At 38.9% G+C, this 24,898-nt stretch overlaps 1 protein-coding gene across 1 annotated transcript in view; it reads left to right on the plus strand.

Annotated features, from left to right (window-relative positions):
* PTPRN2 (protein tyrosine phosphatase receptor type N2) overlaps positions 1–24,898 on the plus strand; it is a 1,313,563-nt gene that overhangs the window by 897,757 nt on the left and 390,908 nt on the right. The window contains exon 12 of the mRNA XM_037835719.1: positions 10,206–10,270. Coding sequence (XP_037691647.1) covers positions 10,206–10,270 — 65 coding nt within the window. The remainder of the gene's footprint in view (positions 1–10,205; positions 10,271–24,898) is intronic.

The following is a 24,898-nucleotide window of genomic DNA, read 5'->3' on the forward strand; positions in this document are numbered from 1 at the left end:
CTTTTCTCCTACCTAAGTGCTTCCACCATACAAACCCTCCCCACACTCCGGAGCACACAAACTTTCAAGGCATAAGAAAGCAGTCACGTTTTGCTTTGAGAACACAGAGGGCAAGAAAGGTGGACAAACCCCAGGGCCTGAGAAAGGTGTATGTCGTAGGCATGGGTGATTGCGGCCATAGGACCTGAAAACCTCTAAAGCACAGGGCCCAGGGCAGAGACTCCCCTTACACAGGTCCGAGATGGCAATGTTGAAACATGCTAAGACAGGCAAGCATAGCATCAGGGAGATCAGTTAAGGGGTGTTTCAAGAGGCCATACATATACAGAGAATATGGTAGTTTGGACCTGGGTGGTAGCAGTGGAGAAAAGTGGTCAGATTCTAAATATATTTTGAAGGTAGAACTAATAGGATGTACTGATAAACGTGGATGTGGGGTGGAAAAAGAGATGACTCAAAGATGTCTCCATGGTTTCTGGTCTGAGCTACTGGCAGACTGGGAAAACCAGGGAGAAACAGGTTTGGGGCATATAAGTTTGAGATGCTATTAAATATCCTATTGGAGATGTTAAGTGGAAAGCTGGAAATACTAGTCAAGAGTTCATGGGAAAGGGTGAGATAGGGAAAAAAATAAAATAGCAATAATCAGCATCTGGGTGCTTAAAATTCTAGCTCTAATCACCTGGGAGTGAATGTGGAAAAAGAGCAAGTTCGTCTGAGACATGAGCTCTGGACATTCCAACATTTGGAGATAAAGGTGACTGAGAAAGAATGGCAACTGAAGAAAACAGAAACCAAGAAGCAATGGGGTTCAGAAGCCCAAGTAAAACATGAGTTTCAAGGAATAGGGAGTCAAATGTCAAATGTCAAATGCTGCTGACGAGCAAAGATGAGGACTGACTGTACAATTTGTACTGATTAGAATATCCGTCTCACTTTCGCCTTACAACAAGCCCATTTCACAGATGAAAAAACTGAGGTCTGGCTAGATGAAATAATTTGCCTGAAGTAACACAGCTATTAAGGGGCAGAGATGAGATATTAACCCAGTTGTCTCTGGGTCTATGTTCTCAACCATTTGGCAGCAATGCCCCCCCAACCACATGGTGCTCAGGCTGGCCCTACACCCCATTTTAAATGGGTTCATGGTCTTTCAAAGGTCACCTGAATTTTGTTTTGTTTCATATTTAAAACCTCAGACCATGTGAAGCGTGGAATCAGCTCAGATACGGGAAAAAAAAATGTAGATTGCTTGTCACAGCAATCACAAACTGCTGCTTTGTGTTCTTTGTCCTCTTACCCCGGAGAATTTGTGGAAAGGATAAGCTGTCACTCAGGTTCCAGAACTCGTCGGCAGGGCTAACGAGATGTAGAGCCTGGCTCAGGGGATGCTGGGTGATTTGAGTTGCAGTGGGATTAAAACTTAAGCACTGACTGTTCAAATGCAATTAGCCAAATACCCAGAGAATTCCTGTACTCACTCTGCCCTCCAAGTCATCTTGTTTGCCAAGGAACAGCAGTTTGACCCAAGATCCCCTTTTGAAGGAAAGGGGAGTTACTGCAAACTGGACCAGGAAAGATGAAGCTCTTGATGGGGTATGGCCAAGCCCAGCCTCCAGGTGAACACTCATATCAAATAAATAAAATACAAAGTGTAAAACAGCCAAGTGCAAAATGATTTGCCCAAAAAGCTGTTCTTTTAAGTTACAATCTGAGGACATCACCCCTACGTTATGCATGGGCCTCGTGAACAGAAGGGTCTTTACAGACACAAGTTTTTTTGTTTTTTGTTTTTTGTTTTATGTGGTGGAAATAGATATATCTGATGCAGATTTCTACTCCTCTGAACAGTGATTGTCTTAGCTCTGCTAGGACCCAGCTCCATCCTGTAGCTCACAATGACCTGTGCTAAGGGAAATAAATGATGCTGTCCAGAAAGTGAATCAGGTTTCCCTCAGGTTATAGGGCCCAAAGCAGTGACAGCCTCTACCTCTGAGCACTCAGCCTGGCTCCGTCTCCTCGTGCTTTCTAATAGAGCAAAGCCATTAAGTTGTCCCCGTTGTAATTTAGATCACAGAAGAGACTTCTCCACATTCTTTCAGGTTAAAATAACGGGTATAAAGAGAGTAGGCAAAATTATTCCACTGTAGCTGCATGCTTAATTATATGGAATACTGCATAAATTGTCAAGTGCAAAGAATTATTCTGATAAATTAAAATACTAATTAAATAGGCTATTGCAGAATTTTGAGAACATTATAGGGTTCCGCTTCTTCAAGTAATTTGCATATCCTTCATCTAGTGAATTTAATTTTAAAGGACTTCTTTTTTGTGTTTGGAAACCCTTTTTGTCTCCCATGAAGATAAAAATGGGCTTTATACATTGTTCTTTGCCTTTATTAAAGCAGCTTCTCTCAGTATTTCTTCACTTTGAGGTCTGTTGGCCCTCTGTCATAAACGCCAATTCAGAAAATCCAAAACTTAGCTTGAAAAAAATAACTCTGAACTGAAATTTGACTAAATATCTGACTGAAGCAAAGCTTTTTCTTTTCCTTTTCAAGGTGCTTCAGCAAAGATTTAAAAAATGGCAGTGTCATCGTGGAGTTCATAGAAAGGAATGAATGTATTCCGAGCACAGCCAGACATTTAGCCTAGACTTAAATATTGTTTTCAAAGGAAGAATATGTGTGATTCTGTGGTTTAAGACTCATGAAGAAAGAAGTTCCCATAAAATGAGATTCTGAGTACCTGATGTAGATATTTATATGTCTATATGAGGCATGTAACATTTAGTGTAATATATTTATACCACAAATAATTGCATTAAATGAGATGTATAAAAATAAATCTATATGGGTGTTTGGGGAAGTTCCTGAGGAAATATTTTAAAATAATAAATGTGTAAGAATAATGTTGGGAAGGACATCCAGAATGATATGAGACTTATAAAAAATGCCGAGGATTATAGAATAGGCATTGTTTTTCTTTTAGGTATTTGAATCTAAAAGGTGGCAAGTGAGGGTGCGGGGGTTTGGATCTGGGCTGTTTAGGATAAGCTGTGTAATATTTAAATAAGCTGGAAAAAAGCAAAAGAGCCCAGCCTTTTTTTTTTCCTTTTTTTTTTTTTTTTTTGTCACCTCCAACGAGAAATTTCGAAGTACAAAGAATAAAATAAGATTGAGCAGACATCGTTGAAAAGAAATTGAAGCACGAGACTGACAATAAGGTCACAAAAGAGCACAAAGCCACTTTAAATCAGTTTAAGTCCCATATATATTGCATTATTCCAGGGTGCCAAAGGAACTTGCAGATGTGACTGAAAAAAATTCTATCGAAATCTCCAAAGAGATTTCTCTGGAGAAGAGCTATAAAACAAGGGATTCAGGAATCTGGGTTTTCTCCTTTTTGAGAATTCCCACTTTCCTGGCCCCAATTGCTTTCAGGATTATAACAGAGTTTCTTCAGTGACTTGAAGTGAATGAATGAGTTTGATATTACTACTTAACAAAATTCTGGAATGAATTATTAAACAGTTAGTGTGTAAGACCTTCGAAAGGAAGTGGTGACTGCCAGGAGCCAGCATGGTTCTCTGTGAAACAGTCATGCCGAACTGTATTTCCTTTTGTGAAAGTTACCCTGATGGTATCGAAGGGGGATACCATGATCCTGACGTGCCTTGACCTAATCAAGATGTCAGGCTGCTCATGATATCCTTGTGCAAAACATGAGGCGGTGTGGACATGATGTGTCTACTTGTTGCACACCCATAGCTAAATATCATGAATTTGTGGGTTAATAAATCTGAAAGAAGGTTACCTAGCCAATATTTTTACAAAGTCTTCCTAAGTCAAGTACTGTTCCTGAGTCTGTCCTATCCTTTTGTTACTGTTACTTGAATGAAAATATAGAAGTCTTTCTTATGGGATGGGGTCGTTAACATCCTGCATTCTGGGTGAAGAATCTGTAGGATCTAAGGATTTCTACAGGATCTCATGATGGTCCAGAAATTGCAAACAGAAAAAAACAAAGCCAAATCTAACTTTCTGACTTAGGTTAGAGGCTGGATTAAGGCTGCAGCTTAATGCTGTTTCCCACAGTGAAAGCCTGGAGTATAATGGACCACCGGCTCAGTCTGAGCCATTACACCTGCAAACAGATAACATGCTACAAGATGACTTTAATGGAAAACAGAGTCCAAATCCTGGGAGATGGTTATTCCTCTTTACCTGACACTGGCCAGATGATATCTGGAATAACATGCTTGTGTCTAGTCACCCATCTTTCTGATGGATATTGAGCAAACTAGAGAAAGGCATGCCCAGGATGCATCCCTCTTAATCACTTTCCATCTCATCACCTGCTTAGTTCCTTCCCAGCCCTTACCACAAAGAGACATTGTCATTCTCATGTATCTCCCATTAGACTGTCAGCTCTGTGAGGGCAGAGACCCTGCTTGTTTTATCCATTGCCACATCCCCAGGTCCTAGCACAGTGCCTGGCACTTTGAGTGCACTGAATGAATGAACGAATGAATGAATGAATGAATGAGGGGACAGAGAAAGGGAAGGAGGAAGGGAGGAGAGAAGTAAGAATACTTCTCTTAATCAACTATGCCTAAATCTGGCTAATCCTAAAAACTAGCAGCTGGTAAAATACAAGAGCAAGTTTTATAAAATTGTAGATTACTAGACCCCTGGCTCTGGGGCCAGGAAACAATATTTTTACAAAGTCCTCCCAAGGTGATGTGTCTAAACTCCCTCTTTGGGGGAGTAGTGGAAGGAACACTCTATCCTGAAGAAAAGAAATATTTGAAGTAATAGCTGAGTGATCTTTACATATGTGAAGGACTATTCTGTAGAAGAGAAAAGAGCCTAAATCTGTGTTGGGCTGAAGCTACAAGTAGGTGGCTGAATTTGAAAGTTAGCAGTTGAGACCCATTGGTTAAGTTAGAAGTATAAGTTTTTCATAACTTGAGTTCTCTAACAAAGTCATGAAGGGGATGCTCTAGCTGATCTTTAGTATCTGAAATACAAACAGAAGCATATATCAGCAAATGAATAGCTTTAGAGACCAGAGATTATTGACATTTAAAAGCCATGAGCAAATGGACTGTATCTTCTTAGGATTTAACTCTGGCCTGGCTGCAATACAGATGCAATAAAACAATCACAGTCACGACTGGCCCATTTATTGAGCATCTTCTGTGTGTCAAGCACTGTGACAGGCACTGTTCACACAGTGTCTCACGTAATCTTCAATTATGAAGTGACTATTGAACTTCACCTTTTTCATACAGGGAAACTGAGGCATAAGGGGTAAATAACATGCCCAAGACTGCAAAGCTAGTAAGCAGTGGTTCCACTACTCATCTGCAAGTTATTCCAACTCAAGATACTTTGCCCTGAGCCTCTATTATAAACTCTCCCTCTCCAACAGTGAAGAAGAATAATGATCAATGAAGATTTAATTAATAACTACTTATTAAGTGCATAGACTGCCCTCTATCTCCACTTTTCAGGACGAATGGGGTCACATTTGGGTTTTGCGTAGGACTTTAAAGCATAAAACGGAAAAATGTTAATGGAAAAAGAAAAGTGGTCTATCCTATCCATGCCAAGTTTGGAAACAGCAGCTATATATGAATTTTGTGTTATTCTAAGGGGTGGAAACAAATAAATAATCAACAATGCAAACAATACAAACAATATGTAAACTACAAGGGACTCCATGAAATGCATAGACCCCCTACTTGTTGCAAGAAGCAGGCAGGATAAGAGTGTAAAATGGTTAGACGACAGCAGAGTATTAAGAAATGTGCTGAACTGATCAGTACAGGAGCACAGAGAAGAAGGACTCGCCATAACCACGGACCACGTGGGCCTGGCAGAACAGGAGAGTTCATGCGACTGCAGAGGAGAGAGCTGCATTTTTTCCCCACACTTTATAACACATGTAGGCAAAGGGAATTAGAGGCTGGATATGAGCTGTCCTGAAGAAAACTTGAAAAGAAACCAGTTACTGGGTGGTTTAATCCGGGACTCACCCTCTCCCCTGGTTTCAGCAGCTACTTCCCCCTGTGGCTCTTTCCCGCCTCCGCAGAGCTGCTCCACCTTGGTCCAGGGCTTTCAGGGCTTTCACGGAGGTTTGGCTTCAGACCACCAGTCCTTTTTTTTTATTTGCATGTTTGTTGGTTTCGTTTTTTCCACATATGATTCCCTAGATTACTTCTTTCAGGTTTAAACATGGTCTTAGTGACAAACCTTTTAAACCTTATTCATGTCATTTATTTTTCCTCAGCCCATGCTCATCAGAGCGAGATTCTCAAAATTCACTGTTTCCTGAGTAGATGCACATAAAGGAAATTGATGCTCTGAGCAGAAGGTTGGCCCAGAGGGGTCCCTAAATCATAATTAATCATTGGCCTTGGTAACAGAAATGGAGTAAGTCATCATGGTTAAGATCCCAAATTTTAGAAAGAGAAAGAGATCTACATCCAGCTTTCAGCTGTCACTTACTTGTGTTTCCTCAGTTTCTCTATGCCTAAAATAAAGACCATAGTACCTAAATCACAGGATTGTTGTAAGGATTAAATAAGGTAAAATGTGTGGACCAAGAACAGTTCTACTCGGTGCCTGGCATGTAGCAGCTATTTAATAGTTGCCAGTTATTATTTTTTTTATTATTTATTTTATTATTTGGATTTTGTCTTGGAATTTATTCTTGGATTAGTTTGGGAATGGTGAACCAGTTCTTTGTACTCATTTAAAACCCTTGTCTATTTAAAAAATAACGCTAATTTACATGGTTTAAGTTGCTTGGCACAGTGTTCATGGTTTTGGACTAAATCAGGAGGTCAAGGTAGTTAGAGGACTCTGAGCAGCTTTGGGAGCCATGTTGGCCAGTGCAGTTGGAGTCTCCATTTATTCGTTGAAGGATGATGTAAGCATTTATTAAACACCAAAGAGTGGGCTAGACCCTGGGAAACAAAGATGAACTGGGCTCTGACTCTGCCCTCAAGGGTCAGCTTGGGAAACAGATATGTTAAGACCTAAACAGCATGCAATGCCATATTTCATTGACTCTCAGAGACCATTATTTTATTTAATGTACCACTAAAAAGTAAAATGCTATCAAGTAAAATGTAAAATAATGCTTTGTAATCATTTAGAACTATTTTGAATTTATCAAATGAACTCCTTTAGACTCATTTGTCAAAAATCACTCTTGTGTATACATCAAAAGGAAGGTTAAGGAATCTCTAAAGCACTTTCACATTCAGACTCTGGCTCCTCTGTGTCACTTTACGATTCGACATCTGTGTCCTTCCACCGCACCGTCCACTGGGCCATCCAGAGTGCTGGTGAGGCAACATTTCATAAAAGAAGGCTTCATCCTTGTGCACAGGATCACCTTCCAGACAGTTGTGTTCCAGGCAGCTGATACCCATTCTAGAAGTCTCAGTGTCGGTGCTTTCTTGTTCTTATCAGAAGGTGCCAAAGGAAGATTTTGAAGAAGAAACAAGGACTCATGGTCCTTCCTCAAATGGCCTTTAAAATTCCTGCTGCCGGATAACACCATGGAGGGCTGTAGTTTCCAAATATTTAGGCAGGGATAGTGACCATGTTTGCCCATGGTGCAATGGCCATAAGACACTTGACTTCAGACATGTTAAAAGGTTTAAAAACTGTGGATGTTAGAATCAAGGAAATACAACCTTTCAAGGCCTAAACTTTAGGTATAAACAAAGTATGATGCAGAGGTGTGTGGGAGTCATTCTGTGCCAGCTTGTTAGAGCTGATTTTTACTTTTTCAGGAATTCCGTGAGCCAGTGATTAAGCACAGCCATTATTAAAAATTAAATTACATAAACCTGCAGTTCAGTAAGTTATATTAAAAATAAAGGTAATAAATACTCATCATTTTCTAATTATTTTACTGCATTTTACTCTTTTCTGTGCTCTTGGGATTATTTACATCTACTGTTTCCGTGTGGTGGAAACAGCACATAGTGTTGTACCACTTCACCTCTCTTACCAACCCCACTGAGTTCACATGAGTAGCTGGAAGTTGGTCATGTGGGAATATTGACACAATGGAAATCAACAAATGCTACAAATTGGGATTTGGGGGGAAGGAGTGTCAGGCTGTCCACCACACCTGCCCACCATTGACCATCGGACACACAAAGACATGACATGTTTTGCTGAGGATAGTCATGGAAAAGAGGTGCTGGGAAGGCTTCCTAGCAGATGTGGCACTTGAGCTGCCCTGAAAAGTGATCGGGTTTCTACCAAGCTGAGAAGCTTGGCAGTGCATTTCTGGCAGGGGAAAGAGTATGCCTGAAACTAAAAAGCCAAGTGCCTGGGGCGAGAACAGTCTGGATGATTGGGGACAGGCCCATGCTGAAGGGCTTTGAAAGCTCTGCCAGAAAGTCTGAATTTCATCCTGTACTCAGGTAGAACCAGGGAGGATGTTGTTTAGGCAAAGAATGGTCACAGTTAAACCATGACTGCTCATGAGACCCCTTGGTTACCATGTGGAGAATGGATGGATTAGAGCAGAGGTCAGCAAACCATGGCCTGGTAGATCAAATCTGGTCCACTGTCTATTTTTTATAAATAAAGTTTTATTGGACCCCAACCTCAGCCATTCCTTTAAGTCTTGCCTGCGGCTGCTATTGTACTGCAAGGGCAGAGTTGAGTGGCTGCAACAGAGATTGTTTGGCCCGCAGAACCTGAAGCATTTACTAGCTGACTCTCTACAGAAAAGTTTGCCAACTCCTGGATGAGAGTGTTCCACTTTGCTGTTGGTCAGGCTGATTTTTTTTTCCTTACTGAGCATGAAATCTGTTCCTTCTCTGTAGCAATAAATGGAGTTTTTTTTTTAATTCCATTTTATGTGCTTTTAGTTTCTAAGCCTATTTAAAAGGGTTCACTAACTATTATCCCAAAAAGGAGCTTGCCATTCAGTAAAATGTTCCCTTTGTTAGCAGGAGAACATTAAAATTGATTGCTTTGTACTCTATCTTTTAAAAAAACTATTCTCTTACCATTCAGGGTTTACATTTTTGTGACTTCTCCCTCTCCCATCCCTCCCTTCTGCTCCTCCACCCCTCTTGAAGTGTCTTAAAGTACTTTTGCTCTAACCCAGATTGTTTTATGTCTGTCTCATTCTTTCTGTGCAGTGGGTAATTACCTATATGGAAAAAATAATGTTCATTTATTCAAAGGGAAAAACTTTCTATAAGACAATGAAAAGGCCCTAAAGGTGGGGAAGGCAGGCTATTACAGGATCTCATTTGTATCACTCTAAAAGATATGATTTCATTACCCAAGATTAACGTAGGTGTATTACAATAAGAGGTGAAAGTAATTGCTATTTTCTTGCTATCTCATTCTGTATTAATCACAATTGCAATGCACTCTTCATTCATGGGGTTTGCAGTAAAATCCTATTTTTTTCTGGTTTTCGTTTCCAAAGTGACAGGGGCTTTATCCAAAAGAATATTTCTATAGAACCATATGCCAAGGTCAATTGCTTTGTGACCCAACTTCCTTAGGATGAAGTGGGGGCAGCTGGGTTTTCAGTGTGAGCATTAGAATGACAGGGTTTTCATTTACACCTGCTAATTGTTTCCAAAGCTCATTTCTTTTGGTATGATATTAAGTGTAATTCATTCCCTGAAAATCTATCTAAGTCAGGAGCAAGTTAGGATGAGACTTCTACTGGAGCTAAATTATTATAGAATTTTTCTTGTAGAGGCATGAATAAGAGGGAATAAAATAGTTCACGATGTTTATGAAATAAATAAATACATACGTTCAGTTTTCCCTTCCAATGAGTTGTCTTATCAATGCATGATGCTGTTTAATGAAATGTATTTCCCCATAATTATATAATTAATAACCATTATATCATCTTAAAATAAAACTTTACAGTCTTCATAATAATCTGAGTTTCATATTATTACATTATTTTATAGATAAAGCTGAAGGTCCACAAACTTGTCCAAGGTCTGTCAGCTCATGAGTAGAAAACCTGAGCCTCAAACTCAGGTTCTCTGTTCCACCACGGCACTATTGTTAAATTAGGCAATATGAGCAGTCATTTAATTGAATTTTTCAATATAGGAAAATGCTAAGATGTGTCTTGAGAACTGTTAACTTTCCAAGCTGACTCCTGCACTTCTTAATTTTTCCTAACAGTTGACAACAAAGACGAGCTTGAAAAAACTTCTGGAGTGAAAATTCTTCAAACTGGAATTGGGTCGGTAAGTAACACAAGGGGAGGATGCCATCTAAAGCATAATGGACAGCATTTGTTGTGTCTTTTGTGTGAAAGCCTCGTGATCAAAGGCCCAGTTCTGCTGCCTGGAATTTTAGGTAAATTCAACTAACATTATACAGACATGTGGGAAGACCAATTAATTGGCACAAAACCAAACCTCTCATTGTCACAACTGCTGGTCTGTAGCCTGGCTAATTTGACACTAATTAAAGTCGCTTTTGAAATTATAATTTGGTGTCTCCCCAAGCAAATGCAAACATTGGTACGAAAAACAAAGAAGCCTTCAGAAAATAAGAAAATATGTTCTTTCTTCAAATGTTTCATATTTGCTAAATTTTTAAAGAGCAGACCAATAGAAATTATTCTTACCTGTAGGGATTTAGGAGGACATACTTTTATCTTCATTATTTACAGACATGTATTTGGGGAAAGGCCATATAAAAGAATGAATGCCTCCATAATATAATTTTAAATCTATCAAACACCAGTCATGTCCAAACATTGTTTTGTTGGTATCAGAAAGATACTTGACCAAACACTCCATCAGCAATTAAAGCTGATGATACTCTTCTCAGAACCTTGAATAACTGATGACTGCTTCCCCAATCTCATGATAATTTAATGAATTGTACACAGAACAATTGACATGATTCTCTTATGAGTGGTATGTTGCCACTCGTAAGTCAGCGTGGACTGAAACCAATCTGTGCTATCACGTTTGAAATTTTAAATTTCACAGCACTCACCATTAAAGATAATTAACTATTAAGGAGCAGTTTATTTATGAGTGTTCCTTGCTACACCGCAGAGATGTGCTTTGCAGAGCCACTTAAAGATTAGCTGGCTTTCTTTGGGGAAATCTACTATTCACCAGTCATGAGTCTCGGGCCCTTGAAATAAGAACTTGTTTAATTGGTTGCTCTTCCCAAACAAAGGCTCTTGTGCTTATAAAGTAGTACATGCTTAAGAACAGCTTTATAGAAAAAGTGCACTGTACCTTGAAAATATTCGTTTTTCAGTTAAATGATGGGCAGAATACAGGAGAGGAATAAAACAAATGACTGATGGAAACTTCCAAAAAAATGCTTGAAGAGCCTTGACAGATACTGTTGTTTCTGGTGTTTTCTCAATGTGTTTCTGGCTTAGGCTGGATTAATGAAGCATTTGACAGCTGACAACATCTTGGTTTTCCTCCTGCCTCTGTAACATGCCGTACCTTTAGCAACCAATGAAGGGTGAGGAGGAAGCCAAGAGTCCATGGGGCTCTATCTGTATCCCATGGAAGGTACAGTGACCAATGGCAGAAAGGGCCAAAATGGTTTGACAGATTAAAGTGAGAGATGGAAGGGCTTCTTAGGTATGGCAGAAGTGTAAAATCCCCCTCACCCTTCCTCTCAGTTCTTGACCCTCAGCTAACAAGAGAGTGTTTTGGTGAGAGTCATTCCTGCAGAAAGAATAATGGTGTCCTGTAATAAACCAGTTTTCCAGTGATTGGGGAGCAAATCTAGATGAACTGAGATTAAGACCATTCATTTAATCCAATCAGAGAAAGCTCTGACTCTGTGAATCCTTTCCTTTGCTATATAATATATAATATTTAGGTCACATCAAAAACTGGCTATAGTGAAACAGAAAGTGTCTTCTATGGAAGGGTAGTTTGTTCTGGCTGAGATAAGAAGTGGGGAGGAAGGACTATTGGTGAGACTCCAGAGTATAATGGGTTTTGTTTGGGAGATGTCTCCCATGGTGCCTGGCACTCAGGTGTTGTTTTCCTAATTTAAGCATGAACTCCTACTATTTCACTGTGCTATTTCAGGAAAGAGATAGTAGATGGTGATGAGCTAGCTCTAGTGAAGCCTGGCTCTCACAGATACGTTGCTGAACTTCATTTCTTAAACTTCAGGAGATCAAACACTACTATCAATAAAACCTGAGCCTGAGGGACAGTACCTCCACTGTGACCTTTTCCAGAAGAAGCTGCTCATTTTCTCACACCGAAAGAACCATGAGCAATAGGAAGTTGTGACTTCATTCTTTTAGTTCCTCCATGTTGGCCTGGCCAAACTAATGCTCACAGTTACAAATGCATCCCTTCAGACCCTGCAGCCCTTCTGCCTGCTGTCCTCTCTGGCAACCTCTGACAATCTAGGGCACTTTCCCAATTTATCAAGGAATTTGTTGTTGTTTTATCCTATTTGGTACTTGATGGGCTCCTTCAATCTAAGTGCCTTTCCTCAGTTCTACAAAATTATCATCCATTGTCTCTTTGAACATCATCTCATTAAATTCTCACAATAACCCAATGAGGTGGATACTGTAGTAACCCCAATTTTACAATAAAGGAAACTGAGTCATAAGCAAGAATAGAGAGATTATCAGAGAGATAATGTTCAAATATAAAATGCCTAGTCATAGTAAATGCTCAATAAATATCAACTTCTATTACCATTGTTGATATTCTTACATGATTTTCCTATTAGACAGATGTTGGACCTTCTTATTCCACCTTCTGTGTCTCAAAACTACTCTTTCATATTTTCATCTCTTTATCTCTCAATGCTACAATATGGTTTATTTCCTCAAATTATCCTCCAAATTCTCTCCTTCTCTGCATCTAATCTTTGCTTCATGCCCTTTTGTTAGAGTTTTCTGTATGAGAAAGTTTTCATTTACCTCTCCTGGGACCTTAGATGTCTCAGTAGTCCTGGATCCATTTTTATGTTAATTTCCCACCTTCAAGTTTCTGCCACAATCAAGGAGTAACATTTTGATCCAACCCTGGTGCGCAGCACAGGTCTGAGTGTCAGTGTCTCTCAAGTGACCTTTTTTTTCAATTTCCACCAAAAGTGGCAGATCTATAGCAAGCCTCTTCTCTGCTTCCCCAGCTGGCAGATTTTTTCTTTCTTTCTTTCTGGTCTTCATTCTAGATGAAACAGCTCTTCAAGGCTCTAGGTTTTACATGGGTCTCACTTTCATTTTCCCACCTTTTGCAACTCCAAGGCCATTTGTGTTCTTCCTGTATTGATATAAGAACCCCAATCCCCAAGTCCCACACACTCAGATCTATATAAAGGTACCAAGTTTCCAAAAGCAACTTTACTATCAGCTCCCAATTACTCCCTGATTTAGAGTTCTCCTTTCATGTTTGGCATTTGGAGTGTTCCCTTTCTTTCTTTTGGTCTCGGCTTTGTATTGTTTTAAATTGTTGCACTTTATACAGTATTTCTGTGTCTGTGTAGTGAGGGGATTCCCTGCCCTGAATCGGCTTAGTCAACCATTCATTCATTCAAGAAATATTCATTGTTCTAGGCAGTTTTAAGAACTGGGACTACAGCAGTGAAAAAAAACAGACCAAGTCCCTGCCCTCATGGAGCTTATATCCAGTGGAAGCCTGGGATCCATTGAATGATACAGTTCATTGTTTCCTCTCAAGATGCAATCCTACCACTGTCTTGATTGATTTCTGTGCTCATGGACAAACTATCTCTGGTCCCCTCAATTCTAGAGTCCTTTACATCAAATCTACTTATGGACACAACTTAGAACTTGCCTTCACCCAAAACTGCTGTCCCTCTAAATTTATGCTCTATTTACAACCTTCACTCTATCCAGCTCTCTAATTCCCTTGCTTTCACTAAACCTTCTCTATGATTTTTTTGAGAACAGTGTCCCTTAGAGTTTCCTTTTCTCTCAATCTGTTTTCCTCCCCTGATCATATTTCCCTTGCCTATTCAGCCTATACCACTCCTGTTCAAGACTAAGCCTTCTACCAGTACTTTCACCCGCATCTCCTCAGACTTCCTCTAAACCCAATACCTCCTTTCATTCATTCATTCATTTTTCACTCAACAAATATTGAGCACCAACTATGTGCTCTTAGGAACTGTCATGCTTTTTGTAAATATTCACTTTCATCTACCTGCCATGCTAGATTGTGACTTTCTTTGTATCAGTGTGTCTTACTGACTTTTGTATCACCTTCTTGCTATGCTGATTGATTTTGCTTGGAATTCATAACCACAAATCTCAAATTAATATTTAACACTGCCAGATAATTTTCCCAGTGGTGTGTACTCTCTCAGACTCCAAAACATCTATTTCATAATTCTCCTTGCCCATTATCTTGACTCATATTTCATTGAGCAGAATGTCCTTGCATCTTCTATTTATCTAATCTACCAACCAAACTGCATCTGTATTCACATTTTTGTCACTTCTTTTACAGTGAATAAAATTACCTGCTCCTTTGGATCCATATCCTCTCACCTCTTAAAGTCCTCTTTCCTGCTGCCTTATTCTCTTTCTTGTATCATCAATGGTGCATCGCTAATGCTTTATTCCTATTAGCATATAGATATACTCTAGCATTTCTCATCTTTTTTTTTTTTCAAAAAAAAAGCTTCCTTGATACCAGTCTTCTACCAGATATTCCTTCTAGCCCTTTCACCATTTCTCTTGCCCTTTGTGGTAAAACTTATCAAAATTTTTGTGTATATTACCTGTATTTTCTCAACATCTGTTTTCTCCTTAAACTGTCCAGTCAAGCTTTTGTCTCCACTATTTGAATGAAACATCTGTTGTCAAGGTCATCAGGTCATCATTTTTTACCAAGTCAGTGGTCACTTTCTGAATTTCTATTACTTGCCCTTTCTGCAGCATTTGACATAGATAGTCATTCCCTCCAGGGCTCTTTATATTATCTATATGGTAATAATCCCAAACTTATGTCTCTAGCCCTGACCTATTCACCGAGCTCCGAACTTGTATAGCCACCAGCCTCCTAGATTTCTCTACTTAGAGGTGTACAGACGTCCCTCAAACTTAACCATGGGCAAAGCAGGGTTTGCTTTTAATTTCCCTCCCAGAATCTTCTTTCTCCCCACTCCCTATGTTTCCCCATGTCGTAAATGGGAATGGCATCATTATCAGCTGATGCAGCAAAACAAGCAAACAAACAAAAATTTATAATTCCTTTCCTTTAATTTTCCTCCTCCTGCACATCCAAAACCTGTCTGCTCTCCCTGCAAAATTCATCTTGGATTTGTTTTCTTCTCTTTATTTCCAGTACTACCATTTGCACTTCTGCAATGGTCTCCTAACTGGTCTTCTTCCTATATCCATTTAGGATTGTAGGGATTTATCCTCTACAATCCCTCCTCAGTGAAGGCCATAGTAATATGTGTTAAATGCAGATAAGATAATATGAGTGTCCTGCTGAAATATCTCCAAAATCCTGCCTTTCACTTAGCACAATCTCCAAATTCAAGGTCATTGTCTACAAGACTCTACACAATCTGGCCCCTATCATCTATGGGCTTTGTCTTCTACCACTATCCTTCTGGTTCTTTGCCTTCCAGCCTCATAGATCTTTTCAATATTCCTTAAACATAACTGTCTCCTTTTACCTTGTGGTCTTTGTTCTCTACTTTCTGTGTGGCCTGATTTGTGGCTCTGTGTTATCACTAATATCTCTGCTCCAATGCCGTCACCTCGGAGAGACCATCCACAGTTATCATCAGGCCAAACTGCCCCAACCTCCCCAGTCATTCTCTGTCTGATCACTTTATTTAATTTTCTTCATTTGTTTATCACTCTCTGTAATGATCCTGTTCATCTGGTTATCTGCTTATTATCTGCCCTGTCCTCCACCCCACCCCAAAATATAAGCTCTTTGAAGGCAAGAGCTTCTCAGTCTTGTTCATTCCTATAATGCCAGCACAAAAATAATGCCTGGCACATGATGGATACTCAATAAATAGTTGAGGAATGAATACATTAATGACTGTCACTTTTATAGGTGGCATTTTTGCTTCGAAGAGCACTTTCACATCCCTGTTCTCATTCTCTGATCACAACTGTCAATGAGATTAATGTGGCAGAAGCTAAGTGACTGAAAAATTAAATGACTTGGCCAAGGTCACAGTGTTTTTCTCGTTTTTACCCATTCATAAAATGAGAAACTAGAAGTAGGACTTCTGGTTCCGTTATAAAGCCTTCCAAGTCATACAAACCCAAAGGTCCTTATTGGCATAGCATATGTTGCTTAGCATGATTCTGTATTCTAAAGATTCCAGGAGGCATTTCAGTTTTGGCACAGTGGTACCTACGAATTCTTTGAGGTCAGACCTAGATTTTTTCAGCTCTGTAAACTTGAGCAAACTACCTAAAGTCTCTGAGCCAAGTGTTAATGTTGGAACAATTGTAATGCAGCTTGCAGAGATGTTGCTAGGATTATAGGTAATGTTTGTAAAGCAGTACCCTGAATATAGTATATAATCAATAGATGGTCATCTTATTATCTAAATAGCTACATAAAGAAGCAGAACTGACCTAAGAAAATGCCTCTTGACTCTTAGTATGCATCCTTGTATCAGAATTCAGGCTCCATTCTGGTTCCTTGGAGAAAAAGACTTATGCCAAGACTTCTTTAGCATTACTGTCATTTGTGTATGTGTGTATGATATATATGCATACATGACAATCTTACAGTTCTGCTTCCTCATTTAAGATAATGCTTAGAGACTATTCCCAACAAGTGCTATTATATTTTTGTTGTTGCTATTATTATTTTTAGCATTTGCTCTTTAAGAGAAAATTTCTGAATGTTGATAGGTGTGCACATTCTAGGAACTGGATTTACCTAATCATAAGCATTTGAATTACCACTAAGATTATATGTGAAGTTCACAATTTAAACTCGTCAAGGAATTTCCCTCCGTGCCCACTCCAGATGCCCATCCTCCTCACATGTGGAGAGAGAGGTTCTAGACCAGTGGGCACTCAATAATGGTGGTTGATTAACTGGCTGTGGGAAACTATGAGGCAGTGGCTCCAGATTGGGGTGGAGGGCAAGAGCACAGCAAAACTTACACCTAGTACCTGCTTCTCCAATGTTAGCACATGCTATATCTGTTTCTTCTTCAATCCCTAAGCAACCAGAAACCTTGCTTCACAGCAGAAGCTCAGCCATTCCTGGTAGCAGAAAATGATCAAATCTTAAACCATTCAGACCATTTATTTCATTCACTGATTAAAATCTTTCCATGAAAATCTTACCTACCCTGCTTTCGATGACCCTGAGCCTTCTTTCTTTCTCCCATACTTCTTAGCAGCCTCCAGAATTTTCCTTGGAGAAATATTTGGAGAGCAGCTCTCTGGATCTCCTATCCTTGCCACCTGGCGATTTTCCATTTCAAACAACACTATTTCTCACAGCTTTGAAGTTGATTTATATCATTCTCAATGGGCTCTCAAACCCATTTAATTTTAATTTAATTTTTGCCTTAAAAAAGCTGCAATGTAGAAGCTGTTCTTGACAGAGATGGGAAGTTTACGTACTTGGAGCAGATTTTGAGTGGGGAAAATGGGAGAAAAGGAGGCAATTTGGGAAATTTTTAAAATGCTAATGCATTAATTTTTTTCTAATTTTAATTGCCTCGTTCAGTATCTAGCCTGATTTTGATGATTCTGATTTTTACAAAACCTATTTTTTACAAAACAAGTATCTTGGCTAATTCCTGACTCTGGAATGTAAAGCAGAGTTTGATTACTAGAAATCTAACACTTACAGAATCTCTCCCTGACGCTTGTGATTCTCACATCTGATGACAGATAGCAGAATTCAAACTGTTTAAGCCAAATGGAAATATCTCAAAACAAAATTTAAAGGAAATGAACAGATTACAGTACATGTGCACATTCCTAATAGATTAGTGGTATTTTGACGTTTTTCAGAATCTACTTTCTGATATTTTGAAAAGTTTTTACATCTTATTCAAATTAATAAAACCATGTTTCTCCCAAAGGAAAATTATGATCACCACAAAAGCTCAAAATTTAGGGAGAATAACTGAAACTATGGTACTACTGGAAATTTTCTATATATCTACTTGTTGGGTCATACTTTGAAAGGTATTATCTTTTGTGTATATGTTATATTTCATAATGGGAAAATGACTGAAACTGTGGAATTGTAACCTATAGGGTTCTTTGAGATTTGCTTTCTAATTGCTTGTTAAATTACACTTGGAAAGTTATCACTTTTATGTATCTATGTTATATTCTATAATAAAAGTGTATGATAAAAAATAGGTAACCATTGAGAAAAAAAAATTGGGGGAGAAAAATGATCTAGATGATTGACACTGGAAGGGCATTACCTGAAGTAAGGAATTACTTTTAATATCTTAATAGTAATGATTTGAACCCAAAGCTGTAAAATTAACCTGCTAGTCATTTTAGTAAGAAGGAGTGACTGACCCTTGAGTTGCAGTATTGCTCCAGCAGGCTCCAAAGTTTTAATAAGGTAGGAGTTAACCAGCACATTTCAACTACAAAGAAACACTGATTCAGAGTAAGTGCCTTTGTTCAACAACAGAAATGAACTGCCTTTGGTGGTAATGAGCTCTTCATCACTGGGGAGATTCAAACAGAAGATAGCCATCTGTTCAGATTCTGAGAAAGGGAAACTTTCTATCTCATGTGGGGTGATGTTGGATGTGGTTTTCAAATACTTCTCCTAAGAGCTCTAAGGGTTTTGAGAAGGTTTTGCTTGAGTGAATATAGAGTATGAACCCTAATGTCATACCCAGCCCACACACTCTGGTTTAACTAGATCTGTGCTATTTTGTCTTTGTTACTTCTGGGTAAGATTTTGTTTAAAGAAAGGATTTTGTAGCTAAAAACATGTGGATCCCCAAAGTCCCTTAAAGTCTGTGAATCTCTGATCATGTCTCTACTCCCACGAATTACTGTGAATTTGCTTATATGATGTGTGTGGTGGCTGGGGGCAGGGGTGTGTGGGGGTGGTTGACAGTAGTTACAGGGAAAAACCAAGTAGGCATAATGGAGATACATAATAGATGTATGAGATAACTGCTTCATTTTCTTTCTAAGCATTCTGCTCAGTAATTTGCTGTTTGTTGCAAAGGGATGCTGTTATTTAAAGAGCTATTATCCAAGTCTGAACCCAGTTGTTTAGGGGGTTGCTAAGAAGAACTTGGGTATTGGCTTTAGTTTCCTAGATGCTAAAACAAATACTGTACAATGTATTGGCTTAAACAATGGGAATTTATTGACTCGTGGTTTTAGAGGTGAGAAGGCTTGTTTCTACCTACAGTGGGTATCTTCTGGCTGGCCAGCAATCTTTGGGGTTCCTTGGCTTTTGCATCACATTGCAATGCACAAGGCAGCATCTTTCCCTTCTCTTCTGTGTTCCACTGACTTCCAGATTCTGGCTGCTCTCCATGGCTTCTCTCTCTGACTTTCATTCTGCTTATAAAGGACTCCAGTAATCTGGTTTAAAGCCCAACCTTATTCAAGCCACACCTTAACTGAAGTAGCATCTTGAATAGGTCTTATTTACAGTGAGTCCACACCATCAGAAGATGGACCAAGACCAAAAACATGTCCAAACTGGGGCACACAATTTAATCCAACATCAGTATTAAATGCAGACTTCGGGCAAATAAATGGGCAGGAAAGTGTGGGCAGTGATTAAGAAACATGACCATGCAACTCAATCACTGGGAAGCATGTAAAAATGTGCCAGAGATTCAGTAGTGGGTCAGTATTTGATGTAGGAGTCTGCATGTGATTTGATGTAAGGGGACTTTTGCCCACATTTCAAGAAATCATTAGGGTAGATTTTCCCCAAAATAAAAATGGGGGAAAGAACTTCATATGACTGGCACATTGACTGGAACTGTTTATACTTCCCAAGCTATCATTTTGTATGTGTCACAGATGGAGCAGAGACCAGCCTTCTTCGTGCTTATTAAATACTGATTGGTTGGTTGATGAGGCTTTTGGCTGGAAGGAATGATGACATGGATATGCCAATATGTGGCTGGGAAACCAGAAATGATCTGCAGAGGCTTCTTTGATCAAAATAAGATCTGCAGTGAGATATAAAGCCCCACTCTAGTGGGAAATTTTCAAAACTAAGCATTAGGATAAATCCAAAGTGCTAATACATTTATGCTCAGACTCCACTGGAGGCAATGTAACTTGATTTAACTCTTTTAGAAAGCAGTATGACAGTAAGAGTTTATATAGCTAAAATAAATACAGAAAGAAATCTTACTCTCTTACTGAATGACCCTGCTCACAGAAATTTATCTTAAGAAGATCCTCCACCATATAACTGGGATAAAACAACTTTGCAAAAAAAAAAAAAAAACCTAAACATGAAACCATAGAAAGCTAACTACTTACATTATAATAATCCAATAGATGCAATTTTATGATTTTATTAAAAATTATTATTAGGACCCTGAACTTAAAGACAGCGCTGTAAAATATGTGTGTGCAAAGACATGAGCGAGAAGGCAGTGTGCAAACATGAGAATAGTTAAGAATGGAGACAATGGGATTGTAAGTGGGCTTTCTCCTTTTCCAAAATTTTCATTGATATCATTTTTTTAATTTTTTATTTTGAAATAATTATATATTGACAGGAAGTTGCCAAGATAGGGCAGAGCTGTCCCATGTACCTTTCACTTATTTTCCCAATGGTCACATCTTTCATGATTATAGTACAATTTTAATACCAGGACGTTGGCATTGGTATAATGTCTGAGTATAGTTCTATGTCATTTTATCATTAATACCACTTTTTTCAGTTTAAGTAAAGAAAAAACATGCAATGAAAATAAATGAATAAGTAAATTCACATTTACAAATAAGAGAAAACACCACTGTGTATGAATGCATCGAGTCCTCTGGAGTTCAATGTGACTGAACACCTGTTAACTTCATATGTAACATAGGAAATGGTATAAATGGTGTGAGTAATGTAACTCATCAAATATTTATGAAGAAGGTGCTATGGATGCATTGTGTTGAGCACAGGCAAGACAAGTAATGAAAATTATGCTGGCCTTTAGATGAGGGTACATGTTTAGAAATTCAAGGGAAAGAACATTAGAAGCAGATGGCTGATAGAGGGGCAGGAAAGACCTATAGAAGAGTTTTGGCTTGAGATAATGAGAAAGTCAAGAGTTATTAAATGTGTCTGGTGAGAGTCCTAACATGGTAGAGGTAATGCTTAGAGAAGCAGACCCTAGAAGGAAGTGATGCTGGCTTGGGCTGGGGTGGTTATTGTCAGAATATAGAGAAAAAAGAAGTTCAAGAGTATTTGAAGGAAAAAATAATAGTGTATGAGGATACATATAATGAATTTCAAAAGGAAGAAATGCAAGAGTTGACAAGATATCTCAGGTATTACATCTGTAAATTGAGTGTGGGGCCCATTGAGTTTAAGTTGATGGTGAGATGTTTGCAAGTATCTGGTGATACCCGTAGATAAATGAGGCTTTGGGAATCTCCAGATGGACACACAGTTAGATCCCTACATCTCACTCCCACAGCTTGTCTCTTGTCCAGGTTTAAGCTAAATAAGCAACTTGGAGGATGAAAGGATGAACACCAAGGAGTCACAGACTCCTTTGAGAACCCAGTGAAGACTATGGAACCTCTTTCCAAATGTGCACGCATGCGCAAACACACGCATTCATGTATGCCCTCAAATGATAAACCGTTTTGGAAATTTGTGACATACCCACCCCCAAAGCCCATTCAGTGATCCCTAAGAGTCCTCAACACAGCTTCTGAGAGCAGGGGCTAAACCTCTGCTGGGGGTTATGGGAAGCCAGTAAAGAAGCCCAGAGTTGTCCCCAAGAGCCTGGGTAAGGGCCATTTCCATACCCATTCACTCAGTGAACTCCTTTGCCAGGAACCTATTTTCCTCACATCTTATCTAGAAAGAACCAGACTCCATGGCATTGCCATTTTGTGCATGTTCATTTTATATGATTCTAATCTGCATTTCTTGACAGAGAAAACTGCAATTTTTTGTCTCCTAAATGCAAAAAGTGCGTCAATCCTAAGAAAAGGATGTTTACTGGTAAATATTCCTAATTTGTATTTGAAAAGGGAAATCTGCATGAAATTGCATTGAAATATTTGTCCTGTCCAAGGGTATTCTGTATTCATCCCCTGTTACTGACTCCCCACGCAGAGAAGTTTGGTGATGCAAAGTCAGAAGTCAGCTATGTGGTGCCCATCTGGGCTCAGCTCTCCCTGAGATGATACATTTTACTTCCACAGGATGGGCCTGCCACTGAGCTTAGCACAGCTTCCCACCCGCATCCAACTTAACTGCTGCAATACATACTGTTTTCTTACTTTTTCAAAAGTGAAGAAAATCACACGCAAAAATATGTTAGATATAATTAACTGCACTTGACATATCGACAAATACGAGTTTATTAAGAAACGACATCTTTTTCTTCTGAAATACCGTATAAAGTTCAAGGCACCCAATGTCACATGGATCCACAAATGTCTTTTCAAAACTGTTCTGTGATTTAAAGGCAGGCAAAGTGCCATGTGATGCGGTAGTTGCTATAGCAACAAATTCAATTTTTATTCAATATCAGAGTAAATAGTCACATAAAATGAAATAAGTAATGTCTGCCTTGTGGCAATGGCAGCTCATGCATCTTACCCCTCCTCCCCCACCCATACCCTTGCCCTTTTCTAGCATTTCCAGCTGCATTTTTATATAAATATGTTTAATATATATTTAAGTTGCAGGGACATGGCTTTATTGTCTGGGGCTGGGATTTAGATGATGTCGTATACTGTATAACCCATAAGAAATGGAGGAAACCAACTTTAGTTTGCATCTTAATAAAGCACAAGATTGTTCCCATAGGTTTCTCTGTAGAGCCTGGTTAGTATGGTATCAGAAGTTAATTTTCATTTTAAAAACTAAACTCTAGAGATACTCATAAGAGCCCTCAGAATGTAACATTCCAGAAACTCCTTTTCAATTCTTCAACCTATAAGACCTGGAATTGCTTGAAAGAGAATGAAGAAAATTAAAGGGAATACTACACCAACCCAAACCTCCTGTAACTTTCTAACAACAACAAGCAGCAGCTGTAATAGTAATAACAATAACAGCAGCTAACATTTATTGAATGCTTACTCCCTGCCAAGATGTGTTCTGAACACCTTACGTGTATCATTTCCTTTTGTCCCAATGCGGTAGACACATTTCACAGATGAGAAAACTGAGGCACAGAGAAATGAAGTGCCTTGCCCAAAGTTACAATTAGAAACAGCAGTCTAGTTTCAACTCCAGGCTAACTCCAGAGCCTGTGTCTTAAATCACTACATTGTGCCACATGGCTTTGAGACCAGAAAGAATGTGAATTTTGTCTCTTAGTGAAAGGAACCCTTTAGCTCCAATGATTTGGAAATCCATCCACTCATGAAATTAGCTTTAAGGCTGGTACTTGGTCTCCAACAGACAGGTGAAAACCTACCTGTAGATCCCAGAGTCAGCCGGTGGTGCCAGTTCCTCCCACCTGCTCCTTCCTGAGATTACGATAAGGAATAGTAGCTGGTAATGCTACCCTCCCTGATTCCACCCAAGATCTTTGCTGTCTGAAACCTCCTTTCCCTGCATCCTGATAATACTAAAAAAAAATGAAAAGAAAAAAAAAAGTGAGGATGGGAGGGAAATGGAGAAGAGCTCATCAGAGTTGATTAGAAACCCCTGATGCCAGGCAGAAGGCACGTATTCCAAGAAGACACATATTATTCCAGTTTTTATTCTGATGAAGAATCCCTTGTTTCCATCACACTTTTTACATAGCTTTTCCATAACGTGTATCAGAGCATAGCCTGGTTATTTGATTTCTTGTCTGTTTCCCTTTCAACCCATGAGCTCAAGAGTAAAATTCAGATGTGTCTTAATCATTTTTGTGTCCTCTGCATTTAGCACGATGTTGGCATATGGCAGGAACTCAATAAATACTTGTTGAAATGAATTGAATTGTAAAACCCTGGACTGAAGGATACTCCCCACCCCCTTATTTGTACACTTCATCTCTTCATACTCTTATTTTTCATGGATTATTCAGACTGAGAACCTCAGTAAAAAGTATATTACTCTTTAAAAAGTTTCATCCTACCATTCTGTACACTTTGTCTATTGTCACTGAAATCACAGACTACCTCTCTTCAATAACATGGACCACTAGATACAGCTACAGTTCCGTTCTTTCTTTAACTTCCCTGTCTGCTTCTCCAAAGCAATTGTTTTTAATTACTGATTTGAATACATCTTTTATACTTAATACATGGGGAATAAAAAATCAAAGCTGTTTTTCATCCATATAAAATACTTAGTACACAATATAACAAAAAATAAATAAAATGCTAAATTTAAGATAATTTCATGTCAATATAGACATAGTAAATACTGTGGTTTGCAAATGCAGCAGAGATGAGTGCTGTTTGGAGTTATTTGGTTTGTCAATATGTATCAACAGCAGTCCTCCAATAATAAAAGAGATCCATCACACTAAAATTCCCATGAAGCTTGGCCTAATTCATCAGTATGTCTCTATCACTAAGCATAGCCATGGCCATTTATTTGGAAGTCAACAAATGTATGAATTCACATCCAACTGAAGTTTTATCTTCCTCTTCCCTACTACCAGCACACTCCTGGAGCATGGGGGGTGGGGGGAGGCTACCTACTTAGGTCTCCTTGGCTCCAGTTCAGTCCATGTCCTCCATTCCACCCAAAATCCCA

The sequence above is a fragment of the Choloepus didactylus genome, chromosome 5, assembly GCF_015220235.1.
Source record: "Choloepus didactylus isolate mChoDid1 chromosome 5, mChoDid1.pri, whole genome shotgun sequence".
Lineage (NCBI taxonomy): Eukaryota > Metazoa > Chordata > Mammalia > Pilosa > Megalonychidae > Choloepus > Choloepus didactylus.